This window comes from Nothobranchius furzeri, chromosome 3, assembly GCF_043380555.1.
Source record: "Nothobranchius furzeri strain GRZ-AD chromosome 3, NfurGRZ-RIMD1, whole genome shotgun sequence".
Taxonomy (NCBI): Eukaryota; Metazoa; Chordata; class Actinopteri; order Cyprinodontiformes; family Nothobranchiidae; genus Nothobranchius; species Nothobranchius furzeri.
In genome coordinates this window covers 46,102,366-46,115,614 of record NC_091743.1, presented here as the reverse complement: position 1 = coordinate 46,115,614, position 13,249 = coordinate 46,102,366, and the positions used below count along the sequence as shown (strand labels likewise).

The 13,249-nt window shown below is 43.5% G+C and overlaps 1 protein-coding gene and 1 non-coding gene across 2 annotated transcripts; both read right to left on the bottom strand.

The window, feature by feature from the left end:
* Positions 1 to 217: 217 nt before the first annotated feature.
* LOC129156157 (UDP-glucuronosyltransferase 2B33-like) lies at positions 218 to 8,471 on the bottom strand. The gene is made up of 9 exons (XM_070549787.1): positions 8,273 to 8,471; positions 6,758 to 6,886; positions 6,569 to 6,642; positions 5,710 to 5,772; positions 4,109 to 4,240; positions 3,944 to 4,031; positions 2,093 to 2,262; positions 1,284 to 1,621; positions 218 to 1,003 (listed from the first exon to the last, which is right to left on the bottom strand). Exons 1-9 carry the CDS (start codon positions 8,469 to 8,471, stop codon positions 721 to 723), a joined length of 1,476 nt encoding a protein of 491 aa, XP_070405888.1. The 3' UTR covers positions 218 to 720.
* LOC139069012 (U6 spliceosomal RNA) lies at positions 5,541 to 5,647 on the bottom strand. The gene has a single exon (XR_011520241.1). It is a non-coding gene; the product is annotated as a U6 spliceosomal RNA (small nuclear RNA).
* Positions 8,472 to 13,249: the final 4,778 nt, after the last annotated feature.

Sequence of the window (13,249 nt, the reverse complement as noted above, 5' to 3'; positions counted from 1 at the left end):
AGAGGGATGCCCAAGATTTCAGCAGTTAAATTGCTTCCAGAATAGATGGGACAGCTGCCCTGGGGCGTCCTGACAGAGGCGAGTCTGCCATACGCAGGCGACGCCGGTCCCTCCGAACAACATTTAAATGAAACATTGTCCTGCTGTAGCCACAGACATGAAGAAACATTACTAATAAAACCATAAATAAATCCACTAATATCACTTCTCAGGTGCAGCATGACATTTGACCCCAAATTTCCTCCACACACCGACTTGAAAACCCTTTACAAGTGCAGGTCATTTATAACTAGTCATTTGGACAGCAGTAGCTCCCGAGGGAGAGCGGGTCGTTCAGTAATCAGAAGGTTGCGGGTTTAATCCCGGCTGTTTGATATTTTTTCTAAACAGTTTGACAGAAGTTACTGAAACTTGAGCAAAAACTCAATGGTCAGAATTTAACAAAAAGATGTGAAGTACAAACCATTTATTCAGAAGTGAAAACATTGGACACTGATGTTTTTCCTTTTCCTTTTTTGTAATAATAAAAACCCAAAACCCTATTTGATCACACAGAAGATAAAAAATACATCAAAACACTTTTGTTTTTTGCTTTTTTTAAACAGTTTCTTACTTCCCTGTTTTTACACAAGAGGTCAGTGGTCAAAAGACAGATTAAAATCTATATTAAGTCAGCCTTTCTATTGAATATTTAACTTTAATAAACCTGAGCTGAGTTTGTTATTCAGCCTTCCTCTTGGTGTTCCTTCTGCAGCAGCTCCTCCGGAAACAGAACCTGCAGGTCTTGTCGAGGAGGAACAGGAGCAGCAGAACCACAGAGAGCAGGAAGCTCAGGACATGCAGGCTGTGATACTGGTACCAGGTGAGCTCGTGGGCCTGGACCCTCAGGTGCTTTGCTCCTTTGTGCCTCATGGTGAACTCGATCCAGAAAACCGCCTCGTCCAGAGGACTCATAGGTCTGTCGTGGTGGATTCTGGACAGTCTCATAGCACTTTCTTTGTAGCTGTGGATAAACAAGTTAACATAAAGAGTTATTCATAATGTATTGTCAGAGATTAATTTTCATCTCACAAACTGGGAATAATGAAAGGCACATTTGTAGTTTTGTACATTTAAGCTAGGTTACTCTTTCGGGCCATACAGTAAAAATTTGCCACGAAAACAGGAAATTGAAGGGAAATATTTATTCTGGTAATAAAGTTAATGCTGACTCATCACCAAAAACAAAACATTTTTTTTAAACCTTTAAAACAGACTTGGTGCGGAAATTTAAAAAATCTTACGTTGTGCCATCGATGACGGTGTTGATCGCATCTCTGAGGTCTTCAGATGTCAGTGAGATTAATTCCACAACAACTGCAGCTCCTTTGGCTTTCATGTGCACCATGTTGTCTGGCTGGTTGTCATGGTCTGCGTCAGCCCCTTTTTTTTGTGCCTCCTGGTGTCCTCCATCCCTCTCTAGATTCCCTCTTGTGTCCCTTTGTTCCCCAGCTCCTCTTGTGCTCCACTCCAGGTTCCCCCCTTGTGCTCTCTTAGTGCCCTCATGTGTCCTTGTCTGCATCCCTGTTATGTGTCTTATGTTGTAGCCCTTTGGCGCCCTCGTGTGTCCTTTTTCTGCATGTCAGTTTAGTGTCTTATGTTATCTTATCTACCCTTTCCTCACAGGTCAGCTCCAGTCTCGTTCTCCCCAGCTCAGTGTGTGTGGGTGTATGTGCTATGTCCTCCTCCAGCTAGTTTGTGTGAGTCCTTCCCTCTGTCTTTTGGTAATATTTGTTTAGTTTTGTGTTTAGGTATTTGCCCTCCTCTGTCTCTGTTTTTCCCCATTGAGTTGATTAGTGTCACCTGCCTTCCCTCCAGCCCTCACTCCACACACCTGCTTCCTGTTTCCTTAATTTGTCTCCCAGTCTATTTAAGCCCGGTATTGTCTCTGTCTTGTGTCGGTCCATTAACGTATCTGTATGTTAATTCTGTCAGTGTTTGCTCGTGCTCTTGGTGAGCTTTGTTTCTCCAGCCTTGGAGTTTTTGGACTTTGGCTCACTGCCTGGATTTACTCTTGTTCCGCCTTCAAAATAAAGGATTTTACTTTTCATCATCTCTGCCTCGTGTCATCCTGGGTAACTACATAATTGGGTCCTAACATCCTCAGAATGTGACACTGGTCAGCAAAAACTGGAATTCCCACCATGGGAACGCCGTGATAGATAGCCTCATAAACCCCGTTTGCACCTCCATGAGTGATAAAAGCTCTAGTTTTAGGGTGACCTGATGACGGGAGAAAAAGTTTACCATATTTTCTGGATTACAAGCCGCTACTTTTTTCCCCACGCTTTGAACCACGTGGCTTATAATGAGGTGTGGCATTACTGAAGGTTTTCCTTCACCTGCCACCAGGGGGCGCTTTAGCAGGAAGTGAAACAGGTGGAAGTCAAAAGTGGAAATCGAAGAAAGTGCTCATTTTAATTTAGCACATTCAAGCAGCCGGCACGACGAAGAATTTGTTTCAAATCCATACCCCCTCATCATGGTAACTACACGTATGAGTTCATATGATGCCGCATTCAAGTTGAAGGCCATCGATCTGGCAGTAAAGGAGGGAAACAGTGCTGCCGCATGTAAGCTTGGCATGAATGAATCCATGGTTCGGCGCAGGAGACGGCAGCGGGAAGAACTCATTCAAGCCAGCTTCACCCGGGGATGATGACAGCAACACGGACAGCGACACTGACATCGCCACAGAAATATGTGATGAAGCTCTTCTGAGGCTGTTCAACTCCGACACTGAAGAAGAGGACTTTAATGGTTTCAGCGCACAAGAGGAAGATGAATAAACTAATCGATAACTTTTCTGTTTTGTTTCTTACTGATCAGTTCAGTTACGTTCAGTTAAACTACGTTTTCAATTCAGAGATCAGCTGCTTTTAGCCCGGTGCGGCTTATATTGAGGTGCGCTCTATAGTCCGGAAATTAAGGTAATTAACTTTAGAGAAGAAGATAAAGTATTTTATTTAAGACCTTTATTTGAATAAATACACACTCACCTAAAGGATTATTAGGAACACCACACTAATACGGTGTTTGACCCACTTTCACCTTCAGAACTGCCTTAATTCTACGTGGCATTGATCCAACAACGTGCTGAAAGCATTCTTTAGAAATGTCAGCCATATTGATAGGATAGCATCTTCCAGTTGGGAGATGTGTGGGATGCACATCCAGGGCACGAAGCTCCCGTTCCACCACATCCCAAAGATGCTCTATCGGGTTGAGATCTGGTGACTGTGGAGGCCGTTGTAGTACAGTGAACTCATTTTCATGTTCAAGAAACCAGTTAGAAATGATTGGAGCTTCATGACATGGTGCATTATCCTGCTGGAAGTAGCCATCAGAGGATGGGTACATGGTGGTCATGAAGGGATGGACATGGTCAGAAACAATGCTCAGGTGCCCAGTTGGCACTAAGGGGCCTAAAGTGTGTCAAGTAAACGTCCTCTAGCAGCAACAAGGCATTTTCGCCCACAGGACTGCTGCATACTGGATGTTTTTCCTTTTTCACACCATTCTTTGTAAACCCTAGAGATGGTTGTGAGTGAAAATCCCAGTAACTGAGCAGATTGTGAAATACTCAGACCGGCCCGTCTGGCACCAACAACCATGCCACGCTCAAAATAGCTTAAATGACCTTTCTTTCCTGTTCTGACCTTCAGTTTGGAGTTCAGGAGATGGTCTTGACCAGGACCACATCCCTAAATGCATTGAAGCAACTGCCTTGTGATTGGTTGATTAGATAATTGCATTAAAGAGAAGTTGAACAGGTGTTCCTAATAAACTTTTAGGTGAGTGTATCAAGTGCAAAAGTTTGACTAAGAAGCAAAAATTAAATTATTTTCAACTTGATTGTCTCTTTTTGCATCAGTTTTTAAATCTGATGTTTATATTTACTCACCCAGCAGGTCATTCTGTGGAATCCATGAGTAGAGTTTAGTGTTGGACCCCAGAGTTTCGGGAGTGTTCCCACTGTATTTCCACAGCACCTACAAACCATAACAACACTTTTGATCAAGTCTGCATCATTTTTGTCAGAATTTCAGAGATGTTCCTGACCCCCGACCTTTTGTGGGACTTGAGCGAGTCCAGAGGCTATCAGGTTTGCCTTGTCTGTGGTCAGATTCTTGACCACGGCCCCTAAAGAGAAGACCACGATGCCGTCATCTCCAGAGCTTTGAACAAACTCTTCTATATCCTGCAGAGGGATGAACACGTAGAAGTAAACGGCACAATTAGGATGTCATCTTCAAGTGGTGCTCGCTGCAGAACCACAAAGGCGGAGCTGCACCAGAGTCAGCCCCACCCATTCCATCAGTCAGTCCAATTCCTTCCAGTTGTCAGACTTGATAGCATTCTGGAACCAAAGAGGGTGTTATAGCTTATATCATCTAAAATGCAAGATTGAGGACGGAGCTGAGGTTCCATATAATTAAAAATCTAAATTTTGGAACTTTTTACCATGTTTTATTGTCATTTCCTCATAAGAAACATGCCAAAGCCATTTTTAGCCTCATTCATGCATTTTCCTCCCATCTCAGCTTCAATTTGGTCTCCTTCCCTGAAGCGGGTCTAGTGTTGGTTCTCAAATCTGGATATTCTGTGAATTTTCTGACAAATTATTTCTGAAATGACTTCTACTGAGACACTGCCGGATAAACTATACATCCCATCTACAAAGACACGCTTGAATCCAAAATTACATGTCACGCCATGTTTTCTATCAGATGTGGTGGACAAGTGGTTATGGAGTCAGTTTGACATGTAGTTTTGTGCAGGTTCGCCTCCCAGTAGCGGCAAAATAGAGGTGATTTGTAACCCTTTTTCTTCTTTTCTAGCTATACTTGCCAGTACTATGTTTACAACAATTTATTGGTATACAGTTTAAAATATAATGACTAATGTGTTTTTTATTTATTCGTTTATTTAGCCAGTGTTTGTGAGCAGAGTTTAGACTAAAATGCTGTTTAGGAACGACCAAATTCAAAGAACTTTTAGAGAGATACATATTTTTTTGCAGAAAATAAACATTACAACTAAAATATGAACAAATTAAATGTTTCAGCTGGCTAAATAGATTGCTGCCGAGCCCACAGAGAGTCGAACCAGCATCAGCTGAGGGGAAAGCAAAACTTAAATCTTACAAACTTGCCACTGGACTACCAGAGGACACAATGACTGTGTAGGCCGCTTTAATTAGAGCAGCTATGGGCAGATATTTGCTAAATGAAGCCTTTTTGTTTCGGGATATATTCAGGCTTTGTCATGTCGCAGGTTATATTTATCTTGTTTAATTGGAGCATATACATAGCATTAACAATTGTAAACTAGTAGCAGCCGTAATTCATGTGGGTCAGGTTAGTTTGCGATAAAGTTGAAAAACAAAAACAGAAGAAGTCAGTGGGCTAGGCTGAGTTTGCATGAATGGGCGGGGCTGACTCTGGTGCAGCTCCGCCTTTGTGGTTCTGCAGCGAGCACCCTCTCCAAAAACAAGCTGCAAAGAGCGAGAAGGACCGAGAAGAACAAGCACCATCCGCGCAAGAGGGGCCATGCTAATCTTCTCTGTATCGTTCCAATTTTAGTGTATGTGTTAGCGAGCTAACACGATGATGTGATGATTCCTGAGCCGATTTCCAAACTCAATGATTGGGCTGTGTACTAACTTACGGTGTCAATGAAAGGACCCAGCTGCATTATGGGATATGTGGGCGGACCAAGCGGAAATGCCGACTAAAATGTTGAGGATAAATGTGTTTAACTCATCTCAGTTACGCTATGAAAACACTGTGGCTCTTGCACTGCACACTTGATAACAATAACACCTAACTCGTTGTGTTACACTGAATATTTATGGTATTCGTTGGTTTTAGTCCCACTGACCAACTTCTCAGCACTCTTAAACAGTACACACACGATCTGTCTGGTCCATTATCAAGAAACCTGCTTGTTTTTACTATATTGGTTGAATAAAACGCATAACAGCTGTTTGCCCTCTTTTAATTACCCGAAGAGTAAAGGCTTATTCAAGTGGATTGTCGTAGGTGGAAAAAAGAACAAAATAGACTTCAAAAACTGTAATTGGGTTGACTAACCACCAGAGGTCGCGGTCAGACTGCTATAATTTCTGTTAAAACAGTCAAATGAGCAGACAGGACATCAGTATGGTGCTGCGTTAGCTCCTCGTCGCAGAATTTATATTAACACTTTTAACCATGTCAAGCAGCACATTCACTACCATTCACTTTGTTTAACCAGTTCCCCTTTGACAAATTCTGAATAGTCAGACACTTATTTTACTGCATTTGACATGTTCTTGCAATACTGGTTCATCACTACATGTTCATTAAATAATAAAACACTCATGGAACAAACTTAATAAAATATTTCTACTCCACATGAGCTTTAAAATAATATAAACGTAAACCAGTTTAAATAACTCTTTCTCATCAACTACCTTGCCTACTTTCACTATTTCACCTACATGAACAAAATAACACTTCTTTCTCAGCAATGCCATTCATTTTACATGGAGCACACAGGATAAAATCCAAATAAACATGACGCAGTTATTGTGCCGCCATATCAACTTTGCCATCGGGCCTACAGCACATTAACCACACATTAAGAACAAAACTTCCCCAAAAACGATTAACACATTTTCACACGGTTTTCTCCCGTTTTCACCTGTTTATCGCTCTTATATGATAATACTAACCTGTTAAAACAGTCAAATGAGCAGACAGGACATCAGTATGGTGTTGCTGCGTCAGCTCCTCATCGCAGAAGGAGGAAAAGCTAACATCCAAGGCGACGTCTGCACCAAACTCTCGATGGTCCCGGTCAGCTGCCAAGTATCATACTGCTCTCTACTGGCATTAAGGTGCATTACTTTTACAGAACAGTTTACAAAGACTAATAATAACAATGTCCTTAGAGACTTTAAGTTTTTTCTTTTCCTGTTAGCCTGGAATTCATTAAATATATATTTTTTTCACACAGGAATACATTACATTAGATCAGGGGTGTCAAATATGCGGCCCGCGGGCCGGATCCAGGTTAAATCCGGCCCGCGAGACGGTTGTGTAAACTTTATTCTCATACTTTACAATGTAGAGTGAAAATAAACTTACTGTGACAGTGTGAGCATTCTGTCACAGTGTCCCGATTGATCATGCGCCCTGGCTACTTGGCCAAGGGGATGTCCCTTTGGCTGACTGGTTAGAGCGTATGACTCTCACCCGGGAGTCTGGGGATCGAATCCCGCCCGGGCCCTTGTTTATCCACCTTGCCACATTATCGATGTGAGCAAGTTTTCTCTGTAATGAGTATAAGTAACCCCGGGTTTCCACGGGAGCCGTCAGCAGCACGTTACTGCAGCAGCGCGTCTTGCTTGCGTAAGCTGCTGCTTGGCCCTTCCCACGAGACGCGAAGCAGAAGGGGAGCAGCTGTCACCGACCGAGCACGAAGTCACACGAGTGACTTCGTCAGTAAACACAACAACAAGCAGGAGAAAACTACAACATGGTTTGTGTTTTATGTTCTGTCCGTTTTATAATCGCCAATACGGACCTGAAAAACAAAGGAGACCGCTAGCTAGGTGATAACTTCTCACGGGGCCGCACAGTTAGTAACTGTTTTTAAAAGTAAAGCAACCGGAACGCAGTACGTTCTTTATTCTGAAAATCTCGGGAGCTTCTCTCCATTTCCGCGTTTGATTTCCTGTCTTTCCTTCCCCAAAAATGTCGAACTTGACCCGTTTCAGAGGCGTCGCGCATAGAAAATAGAACCGGCGCGTAAAGGCCGTGACATGCTGCTCCTGAGATGCGGCCGACTCGCGCTGCTGACGGCTGCCAACGGCTCCAGTGGAAAAGGTTCTGTTGACCACAGCGGTTCCTATGAGCAGCTATGACGTGCTGCTGCAGTAACGTGCTGCTGACGGCTCCTGTGGAAAGCCGGGGTAAGACAAAGCTGCGCTCAAGGCTCACACAAGAACTTGAATCACATCCTGAAGTTGGCTGCCACTCAGGATGTGACTTCTGATATTGATGTGCTGGTGAAAGCTAAAAGATGTTAAGTAAAATGAGTCAAATACATTTTAAGTGCTGCATGAAACGGATCTAGCCATGTGATCTGTAAGCTCTTTGAATCACTAAGGAAAGTTGTTGCAGGGCCTTAAAAAGGTTATCTTCAAATTCCCGGCCTTGGTCGTGATGGAGCCTTTGGGGATAACCAAACCTTGGAATAAAGTCACTGAATAACCTCTCTGCTGCTGTCTTTCCTGATTTGTTGCGAGTGGGGTAAGCTTGAGCAAACCTTGTGAAATGGTCTACCACCACCAAGATATACTCGTGGCCACCTACACTGGACTCCAGGTGCAAAAAATCAATGGACACCAGTTCCAGGGGGGCAACAGTGACGATAGAACCCATGGGAGCCCTGACATGACTTACTGGTTTCTTTTTCTTTATACAGGGGCATTTTCTTGTTACATAAACCTCAATATCTTTTTTCATGTAAGGCCAATAGAATCTGTCTCTAGCCAGACTGGTCACTCTTTCTGCTCCTACATGTCCCATTTCATCATGCAGGTATTTTATTGCTATCAATTAATATTTTTCAGGCACAACCAACTGTCGTCTCTGTACCGTCTTTCTATATAGTAGCCCATCAGTGTGTAGCCTTTCCCACTCATGCAACAGTCTCTTCACTGGACCACTCATAGCCTTCTTGGTGTGACTTGTGAGTTGTGTGTTTTGTTCTTTCAGTTTGATGATTTCACCGATTACTTTGTCCTCTCTTTGTGCTTGTCTTAGCTCTTCATGGCTTATGGAAGACTGAGTTCCCAGCGTGCAGGGCTCCAAGCCTTGATGCGAAAGGTCCAGGATAGCCACATAAGCCACATCTTTCTCTCTGGCAGCCTGGGTGCCTTCCCATGTTGCTTGAATGGTCTCTCTCGAAAGGGTCTCTGAGCATTCATCCACATATTTACTGATGTCAAGAGGCAACCTAGAGAGGGTGTCCGCATCACCGTTGGCTTTGTCTGGACAGTATTTGATTTCAAAGCGTAAATCAGCCAACTCTCCAACACATCTGTGACCTACAGCGTTTAGTTTGGCTGTGCTCATGACATAAGTCAGGGGGTTGTTGTCTGTATATACCAAAAAAGAAGGAGCATAGAAGAGGTAATCGCGGAACTTCTCACATACCGCCCACTTTAAGGCGAGGAATTCCATTTTCCCGGAATGCATGTGGTACCTCTTCTCTGCGGGAGACAGTGTCCTCGATCCATATGCGATGACTTTCAGGTTTCCATCTTGGCACTGATACAACACAGCTCCAAGGCCTTCAGCCGATGCATCTGTGTGTAATACAAAAGGGTAGTCAAAGTTGGGATAAGCTAGCACAGGTGGAGTGGATAAGATGTGGACTAGTCTGTCCAGAACATGCTGGTGTTCCTGAGTCCACTGAATAGGGGCTTTTGAAGAAAGCTGTCCCACTTTTCCTTTACTGGTTTTCTGCTGAGGGTGAACGGCATGGTTCCCTTTGATCTGCAATAAATCATACAGTGGTTTGGCAGTTCTGGCAAAGTCCTGCACGTAAGCTCTGTAGTAACTCAGAAAACCTAACAGTTTTTGGACACCTCCAACTGTAGTTGGTGTCTTTTCCCTGAGGGCTTGGACTGCTTCTATGTCTTTCGGGTCAACACGCACACCCTCGGCTGACACCAGCCTTCCAACATAGCGCACTTCCTTCCTGAATAACTTACATTTGGTAGGTCTGAGTTTTATGCCATGTCGTTGAAGAGCCCTTAAGACCTTCCTTAGCCCTTCCACATGGTCCTCAAAAGTCTTGGCATAGCAAAGCACATCATCCAGATAGGGAATGCAGCACTCATCTCTTAAGGAGTCCAGGACTTCCTCCATACACCTCTGAAAAGCTGCTGGGGCATTTGACAGGCCAAAAGGAATGCGGACCCACTTGTATAGACCCCAGGGGGTTATAAAAGCAGTGAGGTGCCGGGATCCCTCGGAGATGTAGCCCTGGTGATACGCCTTCCCTTGGTCTAATATAGAGAGCCAGTGGTATCCCCCTAGTGTGTTCATTAGGTCCTGGATTCGGTAGTGGATGTCGATCTGGAATGTTCTTACGATTTAAAAGGCGATAGTCAACGCAGAGCCTCAGTGTGCCATCCTTTTTCCGCACACAAACCACAGGAGCAGAGTATGGTGATTTGGATTTAACTATCCAATTCCTGGCTAGCAAATCTTGAATGTATTCTTTAACTTCTTTGTAAAGAGGTTTACGAATGGCCGAATAGGAGCGTTGTACTGGTATGTCGTCTTTTAAACTGAATGTCATTTGTAGATTTGAAATGCAGCCAATATCGGTGTCATTGCGAGCAAAAGCTTTGGATTCCTCAAACAATAGTTGTCTCACAACAACTTGTTCTTCTGGACTTAGAGGACTGATGTCGACTGGAGGGTGCCAACCTGCTGCTGTGTCTGTGTTGTTATCTCCACTGATTGTGGGTTGTGTGTCAGTTCTAGTTGTTTGGTCAGTTTCAATAATCTTTTCAATGCACTGAATGTTTCCTAGCATTGTGTGATGAGGTAGGATAATTTCATGCTTTGTTATATTGCCCACTGGAATCTCAACAAATGGTCTTTCCGTGTGATGTACTTCAACTAGACCATCCCCCACATCCAGCAACTCAACCTGATCACATTCAGTGCAAAGTTCAAACAGAGCAACCGATTGGGTGAAGCTAGCAGGCACTGGAAACTTTATATTAGCTATTTGCCCTGGCTTAAGAACAAGATCATGATGGCCTATCTTTACTGCCACCTCTTCAGATGTGTTAGCTCCCCTTTCTGCGTTAATAAAGTTGCTATCAGCTATCAGACAAGACCACAACAACATAAAAAGGTTAAACAACACAGATGTCCCTCTTGCATTGAACAGAAGCTTGCTAATTGTCAAAGTAAGTATTTCTGCTTCCAGGCTCTGTCCACAAGACTAATCTGGGCGCCCGTGTCAAGCAGAGCTGTCACGGCGTAACCATTCATGTTACACTTTAGCAGACTTTTTTTACCAATTAACTGTGCCACTCTTTCAGATGTAGGCTCATCAGTGGCTGACATGCTGGTAAAACACGTTTGCTGCTGGCACTGTGGAATTTGTTTAGTATTGTTACCATTTGATTGGGACTGCATGTTGTCCTCGATCACAGGTCGCCCCTCACATGTGACCTTTGTTGGTTTCCCGACTGCTTGTGGTTTAGGCAGCCTACTGCACGATGCCCTTCTTCACCACATGAAAAACAGTGTTGACAATTAGCAAGCTTCTGTTCAATGCAAGAGGGACATCTGTGTTGTTTAACCTTTTTATGTTGTTGTGGTCTTGTCTGATAGCTGGCACAATAACAAGACTCAAGTGGTAGAGCCTGGGGTCGCGTATCAGTTGGTTTTGGCTGTGTCAGTGATTCCACTAGTTGTGTTAATGCATGCACCTGTGCACTCCGCTTCTTCATGTCTTCATCCTTACTTCTGAGGTGGGGGTCCTCTTTACTGTCTCCCAACTTCCCTGAAGTCACCTGCCCACTCTGTGCATAAGCGTATTTGGCATGTGGGTTACACCCAAGGCGCCGTCTTCTTTCGCTCTCTTCGCCGGTTGTTCTGATGACCTGTCTTAGAAGGGCGTCATCTGAAACAGACTTTTCTGAGAGGAGAGGTTTTAACTCACGCCTTATATCTTCATGTTTTTCACTTAAACCTTGATAAACTGTGTGCAGAAACACATTCTGTACAGTTTCTGCTTCACATATAATCTCAGTGTCTTTCTGTTTTGATTTGTGTGTCAGCCACTGTTTTAAACCCACCATACGATATAGAAACTGTTGTGGTGTTTCATGTTCAAGCTGCTTAGCTGTTATCAGTTCTTGGAAGAGTTCTGTGGGGCCCTTTTCCCCCATATGCAATCTCAGTAAGCTCTTTAGTTCATTTATAGACATATCATCTTTACTTATTAACATGTCCTTTAAGTGTCCAGGTTTTATGATCCACAACACTGCACGAATCACTTCACTTTGTGTGTATTGTTCCTTTAATCCACATATGTCAGACTCAAGGCCCGCGGGCCGCATCTGGCCCGCGGAGCATTTTTATGTGGCCCGCGAGATAAATATCAAAAATATATTAAAACTGGCCCGCTGGCCGATTTTACCGCAAAGACTTCAACTCCCATGATGCTTTGCGGCGTCAGCGCGGAGCCGACGTTCCCCCTCCTTTGTGTTTTTTCCAGCGTCTGCTGCCGGTGTCTGCAGCTCCTCTGTCTCGGACAAACTAAACTCCTGTCACTCAGCGCCGAGTTCAGTCAGCTATTTTCTGACGTTGAAGCCCAGAAACGGAGATTCTAGCCGCTCAGTAATGTGTTCACGACTGAAAGAGAAAGTTTTCCAACTAACGTCCAGACAGAGCTGATATAACTCCAGCGAACAGCGACACGCTCAAACCAGCACGACTCTGTGGCTGCTGTCGTGTTTCCTCCCCGACACACAACAACGTGGTCAAGCTGCTCAGACATGTTCAGCAGCACAAACCTATGTGAGCACCTGTTGTCATCTAATGTTGTCATTATTATGATGGCGATGAACAAAACAACAGGAGTCTCCTCCTCAGCTCAGATCAACCCCATGATGCAGGTATCTGGCTGGAACAGGTGAGCATCACAGTAAACCAGTGGAGCAAACAGCTTTAAATATGTTGGTTTTCTGTTCTTTTTCTGCTCCAAAACATGAAAGTTAACAGGTGAGATATTGCATTTTCATTTAAGATAAAATGGTATTTTTATTTTGTTGTTGGCCCGTGAGAAAAGATTTAACCTACAGTAAACAGGAAGTGGAATGGCTGCAGATAGATGAATAGAATAGAAAATCCCTTTATTGTTCCTCAGTGGGGAAAGCTAGACGTCACAGCAGCGATGACACTTATTACAGGAGAAAAAAAGGAATAAAAATAAGAAAAATGAATAAACAAGAAAACAAATCCTGAATAGATTTTTAAAATGCTGATTATACCACAAGTACTGAATACCTCTGATGCCTTTTATTTGTAACTGACTTGCTCATGTGTAATTTGGTTATTCCACATTCAGTGTTAATGCAGAAATAAGTTTGTTTCCCAATTTAAAGGTTCAAAATTGCATATAT

Excerpts from the sequence above, each read along its gene's own strand:
- LOC129156157 (XM_070549787.1), bottom strand. The coding sequence starts at position 8,471 with ATGGGTTCTATCGTCACTGTTGCCCCCCTGGAACTGGTGTCCATTGAT. Across the intron at positions 5,773-6,568 it reads TTTTATCCTGTGTGCTCCAT|TCGGCATTTCCGCTTGGTCC; the intron begins GTAAAATGAATG and ends TCAACATTTTAG. Across the intron at positions 1,622-2,092 it reads AGGATGACACGAGGCAGAGA|CATGCAGAAAAAGGACACAC; the intron begins TGATGAAAAGTA and ends ACACTAAACTGA.